This window comes from Ostrinia nubilalis, chromosome 23, assembly GCF_963855985.1.
Source record: "Ostrinia nubilalis chromosome 23, ilOstNubi1.1, whole genome shotgun sequence".
NCBI classification, from domain to species: domain Eukaryota; kingdom Metazoa; phylum Arthropoda; class Insecta; order Lepidoptera; family Crambidae; genus Ostrinia; species Ostrinia nubilalis.
The window spans coordinates 4,335,234-4,347,867 of NC_087110.1; the positions used below are offsets into that span (position 1 = coordinate 4,335,234).

Consider the following 12,634-nt stretch of genomic DNA (forward strand, 5'->3'; position numbering starts at 1 on the left):
AAGCTAGGCACGCGCGAGTGACTTTTAATTTGTTGAAGTGACAATATTCCTCTCTTTTCCGCCTTTATTTTTAGAAAGAAAAAGCGATACAAATTGTCACGATAATTAGTCACCCGTGCTTGCCTAGCCTTATTTAGATGCTGCCGTGTCATAAAAGGATATTTTTTTTAACACAGATCCAGCATGATGGAACAGTTTTAGTTACTTAGGAAATGAGTGTAACAGTTTCTACAATGTATTTATTAATTTATTTACAAAGTTATTATTTATCCTAGTTATTATTGGTGCTACATCACAAAAGTACTGGCGGGTTCGGTTTTTTGACACTAATATTAGTAAATAGAAACTTTTATTTACCGACACCACCGGTCGTTGCATATGTCCTCTGTGGTGGGTATTGTGGATACTGTGGAGGGTATTGAGAGGGATAAACTGATGGATAACCCTTTGGTGGATATTGGTACGGGGACGCAATAGGTGGGTACTGGGAAGGCCTTGGTGGATATTGCGACGGTCTTGGTGGATACTGGGACCCTGGATACTGAGACGGCACGGCCGGGTACTGATAAGGATATTGCGAAGCCGATTGATACTGCGATACGTACTGCATGTACTGAAGATACTGCAAGTATTGAGTGTACTGCTGCATTAGTTGGTACGGGTACGGTGGCGGTGCAATTGGGGAACTTGGAGGGCTGCTTGGTGGTGCATTATTCTGTTCAGGTTTAGATTCAGGATTCTGTTCCACGTCAGGGCTCTGTTCCACGTCAGGGTTTTCTTCCACTTCAGGGACCTCTTCCACTTCAGTTACCTGTTCGACTTCAGGATCTTGTGCTATCACAACTGATAGAGAGATCAGAAGTGAGCATACAAATACTGTCTGAAACAAAACATTGAATATTGAACGTATGTATCTGAAAAGCTTTGATTATTTAGGCTTGAACAAATAGACGAAATAGTACTTCACGTGATTACTAGTCCAAAATATCTAAAAGGAATAAATTAGGTTGATGTTGGAAAGAAGAAAATATTTTTCCCTACTAACTTTAGGACAAAATGTCTACATATAAATGAATAATAATGATTATAAATTAGGTTAAATACTTACTGCTTTCATTTTGCTAATGACCCACTATTTTTTTTAACAAATCTTCACACAACTGATTAAGCAAAGGTTCTTGTAAGAGTAGTGTAAAATTACGAAATGATTTCCTTTTTATATCAGGTAGTCAATATACGTATTTGGTAGTACGCCATGACGACATTTTCATCTGTGCAAACAATTAAACATTACCTATTATTAAAATTTGACAAATATTGAAAACAATTCTATAGAATTAAACGCGTGTGCAATATAGGTTATGCTGCACTTATTATTTATAGAAAGGAGAAGTTATTTACTCAAACTTCACGCTATCTACTCTTAAAAAAATATTTACAGACATAATTTTTTTATTATTTATAATCTAGACGTTTTTCTGGTTAAACTTACCTACGTAAGTGGCTCCAAATTCCGTGCGACATTTCTGTGACGTCATAACACCAACAAAAATTTGAATTTGCTCAAGTGTTTTATTGGCAGTCAATATACGGCCATTGTTATGTGTTGTTTTCTAATTTATTAATAATGTTTGTCCAGCCACTATTCTTTGAATTTAATATCTATGTGTAAAGTTGTTATTGATTTATTGCCTTGTTCCAGTTGTTTCGGTGTTATGACGCATATTTTAGGCAGGATAACAGCCAAATGCGAAATTTTGAGTACAAAAGTTTTCAAGATGAGCTAAATAGTTTTTGGGCCAAAAAGTACAGAGCAGAGAACAAACGATAAACACCTTTTAGGGCTCGTTCCCGTAATACAGGATACCGCAAAACTAGACTTGCGCGTGAAGCGTGTTTGAAATTCCAATTACAAGTTCGAACGGATCGGTTTTTTGCAGGACACTGCAAACGGGATGCTCGTGTGAACGTTAATATTAACGTATACTACTGCTAAATGGAATCCTAAAAAAACGGGGTGTCTTCGTGGGAACAAGCCCTTTACATGCTAATGAAATGTTTGTCCCGAACCGCTGACAGGGCAGGCAGACATAAGGCTTCTTATGATCAACATCAAATCCACACAAAAAAGAAATATTATTTTTTAATTTTATTTGCTTGAAGTTTTTGTTTCAAAAGTTCTTGTCTCACTGTCGCGTGAAGTCGTCCCGCGCATTGAGGAACGTCGTTCGTAGCGCGTGCCCTATCGTGAGGCGTTTTGCAATTTATAATAAAATTAGCCCGTGTGCCTAGAATCTTGGATGGAGAAGCGATAGATATTAGAAAGGGTTAATAAGCCAGCAAAATGTTTGTATTGCGAATAAATAATTTCATTTTTTGATTTCATTTGATTGAAGTCTTTGTTTTAAAAGTTCTTGTCTCACTGTCGCGTGGAGGCGTCCCGCGCATTGAGGAAAGTCTTTCGCAGCGCGTGCCCTATCGTGAGGCGTTTTGCAATTAGTGTGCCTAGAATGTTGGATGGAGAAGCGACAGGTATTAGAAAGGATAAACTAGCAGAAAAGCAACATACCTACCTAATTTATTTAACCGACATCGAAAGGAAATGGCACATTACAACAACTTATTAGTTCAAGCAAATAATTAATTTAATATTGACGTAAGTTAATTTGCAAATCATAAAGGCTAAGGTGACGCAAACGATAGGCCTACATGACGATAACATTAATAGTTGCCTTCTTATTACTAGTAAGGCCCGATTTCCACCAAAGTGGAGTGGAGAAGAAGACGAAATAACGGAATCTGGCTGGTCCTCAGATCATAGAAGGGAAGGACCTAACACAAGGAATGTTTAAAGTCTGCGATTTTTTAAGCCCTGACCGCCCTGACTAACTAAACTATACATACCTACTAGGGTGGTCCTTATTCCTACGAAAAAAAATTAATTTCTTATATTTTGCGGGGCACCACGTAATTTGAATATACTATACCATATGAAAGTCTTTCATTATTTTATTTTTAATTTTTAAAAGACATTTAGGGGTCGCTACCAAGGTTTGAATTTTAAGTAAAAACACAAAATCTGTATTTGTTAGATTCATTTATTTTTAGCCAAAGCCAAATAAAAATATTACAAAATTATTGTTGTTGCTATGAACTAAGATATTATGTACAATGTACGTATTTGAATCAATTATTTTTAAGATATAAGAGTTGACTTGTTAGTATCTCGACGAGTCGGTACCATGGTCGGTACAGAAGAGGGGTTAAGGGGAGAAGGGGACGAAGAAGCGATTGTCTATTCTATCTATGCGATGTTCATTTGCACGTAAAATGTGATATAAACACTTAAATAAAACATTTATGAAACCATGATTTAAGATCTTCAAAGCTTTTTGTAAATATTTTGACAGCTGGTAGCGACCTCTAAATCTTAACAAAAAAAAAAACAAAAAAGCTAATTTCATATTTAGAGGTATATAATCGAATGAGAAAGTGCCCCGGGGATAATTCAAAAGTCGAAAAATAAGGACCACCCTAATACCTACTATACTCCTTCTTTATATTGCTGTTTTCTTATTTTAGGCGCATTCTTAAATGTGTGCTTTTCAACCGACTTCAAAAAAAGGAGGAGGTTCTCAATTCGACTCGTATGTTTTTTTTTTTTTTTTTTTTTTTTTTTTCTATGTTTGTTACGCGATAACTCCGCCAATTATGAACCGATTTGAACAAATCTTTTTTCAGCGTATAGGTAATACCTCAAGGGTGGTCCCATTTAAATTTAATAATAAAAAAAACAACCCCCAAGGGTGGAAAATTGGGGATGAACTTTTTTATACGCAATATGTCCGCCGATTATGAACCAATTTGAACGATTATTTTTTTGTTGAATAGGTATTATCAAAAGGGTGGTTTCATGCGAATTTGAAGAAAATATTTCACCCCCAAGGGTGGAAAATTGGGGATGAACTTTTTTATAATATACATTAAGAATATGGTCTCAATGTACTGCCTACCTTCAGTGGTAACATCAAGGTAATAATTAGTTAACTAAAAAGCAAGAAATAAGTAAAATTTTATAAAAAAAAATAAAACCGACTCCAAAAAACCTACACTAAAAAGTAGAAAAATAATTACTAATTACCTACTTATTTATTAGGACGAATTATTAATATTTATGTAGGTATACCATGATTGATACTTTTGGAGTCGGTGCAGGCAAACTTTACATGTTTCATAATCTTGGCACCGACTCCAGAAGTATCAATCATGGTATACCTACATAAATATTAATAATTCGTCCTAATAAATAAGTAGGTAATTAGTAATTATTTTTCTACGTTTTAGTGTAGGTTTTTTGGAGTCGGTTTTATTTTTTTTTTTATGTGTCACTTTACTGCTCTGTGCCCAACTGCCCATAGGCATATCCAGTTTTTGGCCCAGGGGAATGTCGTTTAATCCAGGGGATTTTTAAGCATAGGCCCCACTTTTTGACGCTGTCTCTTTTTTTGAATATTTCCTTCGTTTCTTTTCCTGTCTTGTGTTTTGTGATGCACAATAAAGTGTGTTCTACTATGTAATCTAAACCTTTATTAGGAAACCAACTTCTGCCGAACTCCGCAGTATATGTCTAGCTCTCCTTAACTCAGTCAGTCAGTGACGGTCAAACATCAGCGAGATTTCAGATTTGTATGCCCTGTCTCGTCATGAGGTCAATGTCGTTGATGTCATGCCCGCTCCCATACCTCTGGCTGACTGACTGAGTTTAGAGCTAGACCTACAGCTCCGTATATGATACGTCTTTATAGGTTCTAACCAGAGATAAACAGCAATTTTCTCGAAACAGATTAAAGTGTTATAAACCATAACGTTCATTTCATAAAGGAAATGATATTGCAGCGCGGCTTAAATGGATATCCTGGTTTTGAGGGCTGCGAGTGAAGGTTCGGTTTCGGATATTTAAACGAACGAAAACTACCATATTAGTTAGACCATAATTTGGGTAAAACTCTTTAGCTTAGTTGAGCTCTCGGAGAGCTTTCACAAGTCCCAGGTCTGAATTTTAAAAATATAGGTAAAATTATAGAGAATGTATCCGAGGCCTACCTCTTATTTATCTACTTCATACTCACTAGCCGCAAATACGTACATAAGTATAATATTCTTATTATTTTCTTTGTGGTGGTTCCAAAGATTTCAATAAGAAAATCATCCAACCATTCAACCCAAAAACTTAATTTTCACTCATAAGTACATCCGCTACGGATATTTCCTCATTCGGATACCCGATAGTAACCGAATATCCGTTAGTCGACAGCCCTACGGTGTTACTGCGGCAATATTTTAGAATTAGAACGGCCTGCAACGAAGATTCACACCTGTTTGCGAGGATTTGCAGTATGCTAGCTTTCAGATAATTTGGGGATAATTTTAGTTTAGAAGGGGTAGTTTTAGTTTTTAGCTTTTCACACTGAAGTAATTGTAAAGTGACACACTAGTGGCATATGAGTAAAAAACCGACGATCCTCTATTTTAGATGAAATATCTATGAGCTTATCGTCTATCGATGAAATGCTTCGATAAGACGATATAATAGCGCGATTTTAACCGCCAACCCCCAAGGAAAACGCAAACGTGGTCGCCCCAAGCAAACTTGGCGGCGCACTGTGGCAGACAAGACGAAGAAAATCGGCAAGACCGAGCGAGATCAAACGCGAAGCTCAAGACCGAACGCGATGGAGGACTGTTGGTTGTGGACGCCCTCTGCCCCATCTAGGGGACATAGGACCTTAAGTCAAGTAAAGTAGTAGTAAGGTAATTAGAGTTACTAGGGCACATTAAACATTGCCTAACATACATTTTTGTAGCAAAATAGCTCCTATTACAACCTACATAAGGTGCCACAGTATTAGGCTTTATGTGCTGTCTGTACCCAAATTCTTCAGCACCGAACACTTAAGACTAGGGATTGCAATCGAATATTCGAATATTCGAATATTCGAATTTTTATTTCAAATTAGTATTCGAATAGTAAATTTACGTGTATTCGAATATTCGAATATTACAAAAATAAACAGAAAATATAGTAAAAGGACGACTTAGTGTTTGTAAATACAGTCGGAGGCATCAAATACATATCACCCGCTAAAAGAACTAGTCATGATGCTTCCGACTGCATTTGTGAACACTAAGTTGTCTTGTTTCTGTCTTTTCTGTTCATTTTTACGTAGTTGTGTTTTTTGTTTTTTCAATCATATTTTTATTATTCGCAACTTTGATACAAATAGTATAAAAGAGGCGATGGAGCGAAACCAAAGTTCCAAATAACTTCAAAGAGACAACTCTATTGAGCAAAGTCAGCTGACGATGCTGAAGACGGCAGACGGTAACGTCAACAAAAGCCGAGGTTTTGGGTGAGATCGAAAAGATTTATGGACAGCTATATACCTCCAAATTTGTTAATAGCTCAGGAACAGACGCAAGAGCTAGGGTTAACATCCCGTATATCAGCCTATACGAGATTAGGAAGGCTCTCAAACAGCTAAAGAACAACAAGGCACCAGGTGATAACGGAATAACCTCAGAGCTTCTGAACGCAGGTGGAACACCGATACTCGTTCAGAGACTCTTTAGCTCCGTCTTACTTCAGGGAACAACGCCAGAGGCATGGGATAGAAGCGTGGTGGTGCTCTTCTTGGACTATGAGAAGGCCTTTGATTCGATCAAGACTTAAGCACTGCTGCGGTCTCTCCGACTATCGGTATATCGAGGTGCTAAAATGCCTGTACAGAAACGCTACCATGTCGGTCCGTCCGAGTACAGGAGCAAAGCACGAGGGCGATTCCTCTGCGGCGATGCGTGAAGTATGGATATGTTATATCTCCGAAACCGTTAACCGCTGCATTGGAAGGCGCTTTCAAGCTCCTTGAATGGAAAGGATTCGCCATAAATAACTATCAATGGCAAATACATCACTCAGCTGCGGTTTGCTGACGATATTGCGGTCATGGCAGAATCGCTTGAAGACCTCGGCACAATGCTCGAAGACCTTAATCGAGTCTCCCAACAAGTAGGCCTTCGGATGAACATGTACAAAACGAAGCTTTTGTCCAGCGTCCATGTTTCGGTTGGAGCTCAATTCTGGAGACTGTTGACAAGTACCTATGTCTGTCTACCTCTGACAAACGATTCGGCTAGGTAGATCAAATTTCGAGAAAAAGGTCAATCGTCGAATCCAACTTGACTGGGCAACCGAGAATAGAATAGGCCTTATAAATAAGCTCAAAGTTGCACAGCGTGCTATGGGGAGGGCTATGCTCGGTGTTTCTTTACGAGATCGAATCAGAAATGTGGAGATCCTGAATATTTCTTTCTTTCTTCTTTCTTAAACGAACTAAAGTGGCTGACATAGCCCGACGGATCAGCAAGCTGAAATGGCAATGGGCAGATCACATAGTACGCAGAACTGATGGCCAATGGGGCAGCAAGGTTCTGGAGTGGAGGCCACGTACCAAAAAGCACAGCGTGTGACGTTCACCCACAAGGTGGACCGAGGACCTCGTATAGGTAGCGGGAAGGCGCTGGATACAGGCCGCTGCCAACCGGTCATTGTGAAAGTCATTGGGGGAGGCCTATGTTCAGAAGTGGACGTCATATGGCTGAAATGATGATGATGATGAGAATTTTATAACTGTTTTAAAAACTATATTGTTAAATAGTTAAAATATAGTTCCCAAAGCAATAAAACCAGCCATAAAAACATTGGTATTTTAAGTACTTTTTATTTTTTGAAAGTATTCGAATATTCGAATAATATTCGAATATCACTGGAAAAATATTCGAATATTCGAAATAGAAAATTATCGAATATTTGCAACCTCTACTTAAGACTTAAGTCTCGGTCGGCATTAAACAAAACGAGCCAAGTTTTTAGTTGGCTAATTAATTCTGGCGCACGCCGTTATCTGCCTGTTGCGATGGACGGCGTTATGCACGAATAAACAACTGGCTTAATAATTATTACGCTGGATTCTGGAAACTTCGGGCGGGAACCACGAAGTTAAACATGCTTCTACGGTAATAAATAAAGGCAGGAAGGAGGTAGTGAAGTCAGCAGTTCGCTAGAACTAACGGATATTGAGTCGAGTTTGAAGCACTCGATCGGATTTTCATTTGTTGAGGAAATCGGCTTTGATATAAAAATAAAACGCATGAAAATCTTTATTGGACACTTTAACTAGGTACTACAATAAATTATTAAGAAAAAAGAAGAATAAACTTCACTGTAAATAATAATTATTATTCTCCATGGGGGATATTAATTATTATTCACAGATTTCAAAGGGGTCACTAAAAAAGTTAAGCTAGGCACGCGCGAGTGACTTTTAATTTGTTGAAGTGACAATATTCCTCTCTTTTCCGCCTTTATTTTTAGAAAGAAAAAGCGATACAAATTGTCACGATAATTAGTCACCCGTGCTTGCCTAGCCTTATTTAGATGCTGCCGTGTCATAAAAGGATATTTTTTTTAACACAGATCCAGCATGATGGAACAGTTTTAGTTACTTAGGAAATGAGTGTAACAGTTTCTACAATGTATTTATTAATTTATTTACAAAGTTATTATTTATCCTAGTTATTATTGGTGCTACATCACAAAAGTACTGGCGGGTTCGGTTTTTTGACACTAATATTAGTAAATAGAAACTTTTATTTACCGACACCACCGGTCGTTGCATATGTCCTCTGTGGTGGGTATTGTGGATACTGTGGAGGGTATTGAGAGGGATAAACTGATGGATAACCCTTTGGTGGATATTGGTACGGGGACGCAATAGGTGGGTACTGGGAAGGCCTTGGTGGATATTGCGACGGTCTTGGTGGATACTGGGACCCTGGATACTGAGACGGCACGGCCGGGTACTGATAAGGATATTGCGAAGCCGATTGATACTGCGATACGTACTGCATGTACTGAAGATACTGCAAGTATTGAGTGTACTGCTGCATTAGTTGGTACGGGTACGGTGGCGGTGCAATTGGGGAACTTGGAGGGCTGCTTGGTGGTGCATTATTCTGTTCAGGTTTAGATTCAGGATTCTGTTCCACGTCAGGGCTCTGTTCCACGTCAGGGTTTTCTTCCACTTCAGGGACCTCTTCCACTTCAGTTACCTGTTCGACTTCAGGATCTTGTGCTATCACAACTGATAGAGAGATCAGAAGTGAGCATACAAATACTGTCTGAAACAAAACATTGAATATTGAACGTATGTATCTGAAAAGCTTTGATTATTTAGGCTTGAACAAATAGACGAAATAGTACTTCACGTGATTACTAGTCCAAAATATCTAAAAGGAATAAATTAGGTTGATGTTGGAAAGAAGAAAATATTTTTCCCTACTAACTTTAGGACAAAATGTCTACATATAAATGAATAATAATGATTATAAATTAGGTTAAATACTTACTGCTTTCATTTTGCTAATGACCCACTATTTTTTTTAACAAATCTTCACACAACTGATTAAGCAAAGGTTCTTGTAAGAGTAGTGTAAAATTACGAAATGATTTCCTTTTTATATCAGGTAGTCAATATACGTATTTGGTAGTACGCCATGACGACATTTTCATCTGTGCAAACAATTAAACATTACCTATTATTAAAATTTGACAAATATTGAAAACAATTCTATAGAATTAAACGCGTGTGCAATATAGGTTATGCTGCACTTATTATTTATAGAAAGGAGAAGTTATTTACTCAAACTTCACGCTATCTACTCTTAAAAAAATATTTACAGACATAATTTTTTTATTATTTATAATCTAGACGTTTTTCTGGTTAAACTTACCTACGTAAGTGGCTCCAAATTCCGTGCGACATTTCTGTGACGTCATAACACCAACAAAAATTTGAATTTGCTCAAGTGTTTTATTGGCAGTCAATATACGGCCATTGTTATGTGTTGTTTTCTAATTTATTAATAATGTTTGTCCAGCCACTATTCTTTGAATTTAATATCTATGTGTAAAGTTGTTATTGATTTATTGCCTTGTTCCAGTTGTTTCGGTGTTATGACGCATATTTTAGGCAGGATAACAGCCAAATGCGAAATTTTGAGTACAAAAGTTTTCAAGATGAGCTAAATAGTTTTTGGGCCAAAAAGTACAGAGCAGAGAACAAACGATAAACACCTTTTAGGGCTCGTTCCCGTAATACAGGATACCGCAAAACTAGACTTGCGCGTGAAGCGTGTTTGAAATTCCAATTACAAGTTCGAACGGATCGGTTTTTTGCAGGACACTGCAAACGGGATGCTCGTGTGAACGTTAATATTAACGTATACTACTGCTAAATGGAATCCTAAAAAAACGGGGTGTCTTCGTGGGAACAAGCCCTTTACATGCTAATGAAATGTTTGTCCCGAACCGCTGACAGGGCAGGCAGACATAAGGCTTCTTATGATCAACATCAAATCCACACAAAAAAGAAATATTATTTTTTAATTTTATTTGCTTGAAGTTTTTGTTTCAAAAGTTCTTGTCTCACTGTCGCGTGAAGTCGTCCCGCGCATTGAGGAACGTCGTTCGTAGCGCGTGCCCTATCGTGAGGCGTTTTGCAATTTATAATAAAATTAGCCCGTGTGCCTAGAATCTTGGATGGAGAAGCGATAGATATTAGAAAGGGTTAAGCCAGCAAAATGTTTGTATTGCGAATAAATAATTTCATTTTTTGATTTCATTTGATTGAAGTCTTTGTTTTAAAAGTTCTTGTCTCACTGTCGCGTGGAGGCGTCCCGCGCATTGAGGAAAGTCTTTCGCAGCGCGTGCCCTATCGTGAGGCGTTTTGCAATTAGTGTGCCTAGAATGTTGGATGGAGAAGCGACAGGTATTAGAAAGGATAAACTAGCAGAAAAGCAACATACCTACCTAATTTATTTAACCGACATCGAAAGGAAATGGCACATTACAACAACTTATTAGTTCAAGCAAATAATTAATTTAATATTGACGTAAGTTAATTTGCAAATCATAAAGGCTAAGGTGACGCAAACGATAGGCCTACATGACGATAACATTAATAGTTGCCTTCTTATTACTAGTAAGGCCCGATTTCCACCAAAGTGGAGTGGAGAAGAAGACGAAATAACGGAATCTGGCTGGTCCTCAGATCATAGAAGGGAAGGACCTAACACAAGGAATGTTTAAAGTCTGCGATTTTTTAAGCCCTGACCGCCCTGACTAACTAAACTATACATACCTACTAGGGTGGTCCTTATTCCTACGAAAAAAAATTAATTTCTTATATTTTGCGGGGCACCACGTAATTTGAATATACTATACCATATGAAAGTCTTTCATTATTTTATTTTTAATTTTTAAAAGACATTTAGGGGTCGCTACCAAGGTTTGAATTTTAAGTAAAAACACAAAATCTGTATTTGTTAGATTCATTTATTTTTAGCCAAAGCCAAATAAAAATATTACAAAATTATTGTTGTTGCTATGAACTAAGATATTATGTACAATGTACGTATTTGAATCAATTATTTTTAAGATATAAGAGTTGACTTGTTAGTATCTCGACGAGTCGGTACCATGGTCGGTACAGAAGAGGGGTTAAGGGGAGAAGGGGACGAAGAAGCGATTGTCTATTCTATCTATGCGATGTTCATTTGCACGTAAAATGTGATATAAACACTTAAATAAAACATTTATGAAACCATGATTTAAGATCTTCAAAGCTTTTTGTAAATATTTTGACAGCTGGTAGCGACCTCTAAATCTTAACAAAAAAAAAAACAAAAAAGCTAATTTCATATTTAGAGGTATATAATCGAATGAGAAAGTGCCCCGGGGATAATTCAAAAGTCGAAAAATAAGGACCACCCTAATACCTACTATACTCCTTCTTTATATTGCTGTTTTCTTATTTTAGGCGCATTCTTAAATGTGTGCTTTTCAACCGACTTCAAAAAAAGGAGGAGGTTCTCAATTCGACTCGTATGTTTTTTTTTTTTTTTTTTTTTTTTTTTTTCTATGTTTGTTACGCGATAACTCCGCCAATTATGAACCGATTTGAACAAATCTTTTTTCAGCGTATAGGTAATACCTCAAGGGTGGTCCCATTTAAATTTAATAATAAAAAAAACAACCCCCAAGGGTGGAAAATTGGGGATGAACTTTTTTATACGCAATATGTCCGCCGATTATGAACCAATTTGAACGATTATTTTTTTGTTGAATAGGTATTATCAAAAGGGTGGTTTCATGCGAATTTGAAGAAAATATTTCACCCCCAAGGGTGGAAAATTGGGGATGAACTTTTTTATAATATACATTAAGAATATGGTCTCAATGTACTGCCTACCTTCAGTGGTAACATCAAGGTAATAATTAGTTAACTAAAAAGCAAGAAATAAGTAAAATTTTATAAAAAAAAATAAAACCGACTCCAAAAAACCTACACTAAAAAGTAGAAAAATAATTACTAATTACCTACTTATTTATTAGGACGAATTATTAATATTTATGTAGGTATACCATGATTGATACTTTTGGAGTCGGTGCAGGCAAACTTTACATGTTTCATAATCTTGGCACCGACTCCAGAAGTATCAATCATGGTATACCTAC

The 12,634-nt window shown here is 37.0% G+C and overlaps 2 protein-coding genes across 4 annotated transcripts; both read right to left on the minus strand.

The window, feature by feature from the left end:
- Positions 1–225: 225 nt before the first annotated feature.
- Positions 226–1,183, minus strand: LOC135083424 (uncharacterized). Of its 2 annotated transcripts, XM_063978167.1 has the most exons (3): positions 1,109–1,183; positions 829–880; positions 226–789 (listed from the first exon to the last, which is right to left on the minus strand). In XM_063978167.1, the coding sequence occupies exons 1-3, from the start codon at positions 1,115–1,117 to the stop codon at positions 350–352; spliced, it is 501 nt and encodes a 166-aa protein (XP_063834237.1). In that variant the 5' UTR covers positions 1,118–1,183; the 3' UTR covers positions 226–349. The 2 variants fall into 2 exon arrangements, with proteins under 2 accessions (XP_063834237.1, XP_063834236.1); XM_063978166.1 differs by having other exon boundaries at positions 226–880.
- A 7,399-nt stretch (positions 1,184–8,582) lies between these two features.
- LOC135083425 (uncharacterized) lies at positions 8,583–9,540 on the minus strand. Of its 2 annotated transcripts, XM_063978170.1 has the most exons (3): positions 9,466–9,540; positions 9,186–9,237; positions 8,583–9,146 (listed from the first exon to the last, which is right to left on the minus strand). In XM_063978170.1, the coding sequence occupies exons 1-3, from the start codon at positions 9,472–9,474 to the stop codon at positions 8,707–8,709; spliced, it is 501 nt and encodes a 166-aa protein (XP_063834240.1). In that variant the 5' UTR covers positions 9,475–9,540; the 3' UTR covers positions 8,583–8,706. The 2 variants fall into 2 exon arrangements, with proteins under 2 accessions (XP_063834240.1, XP_063834239.1); XM_063978169.1 differs by having other exon boundaries at positions 8,583–9,237.
- Between the last annotated feature and the right edge of the window lie 3,094 nt (positions 9,541–12,634).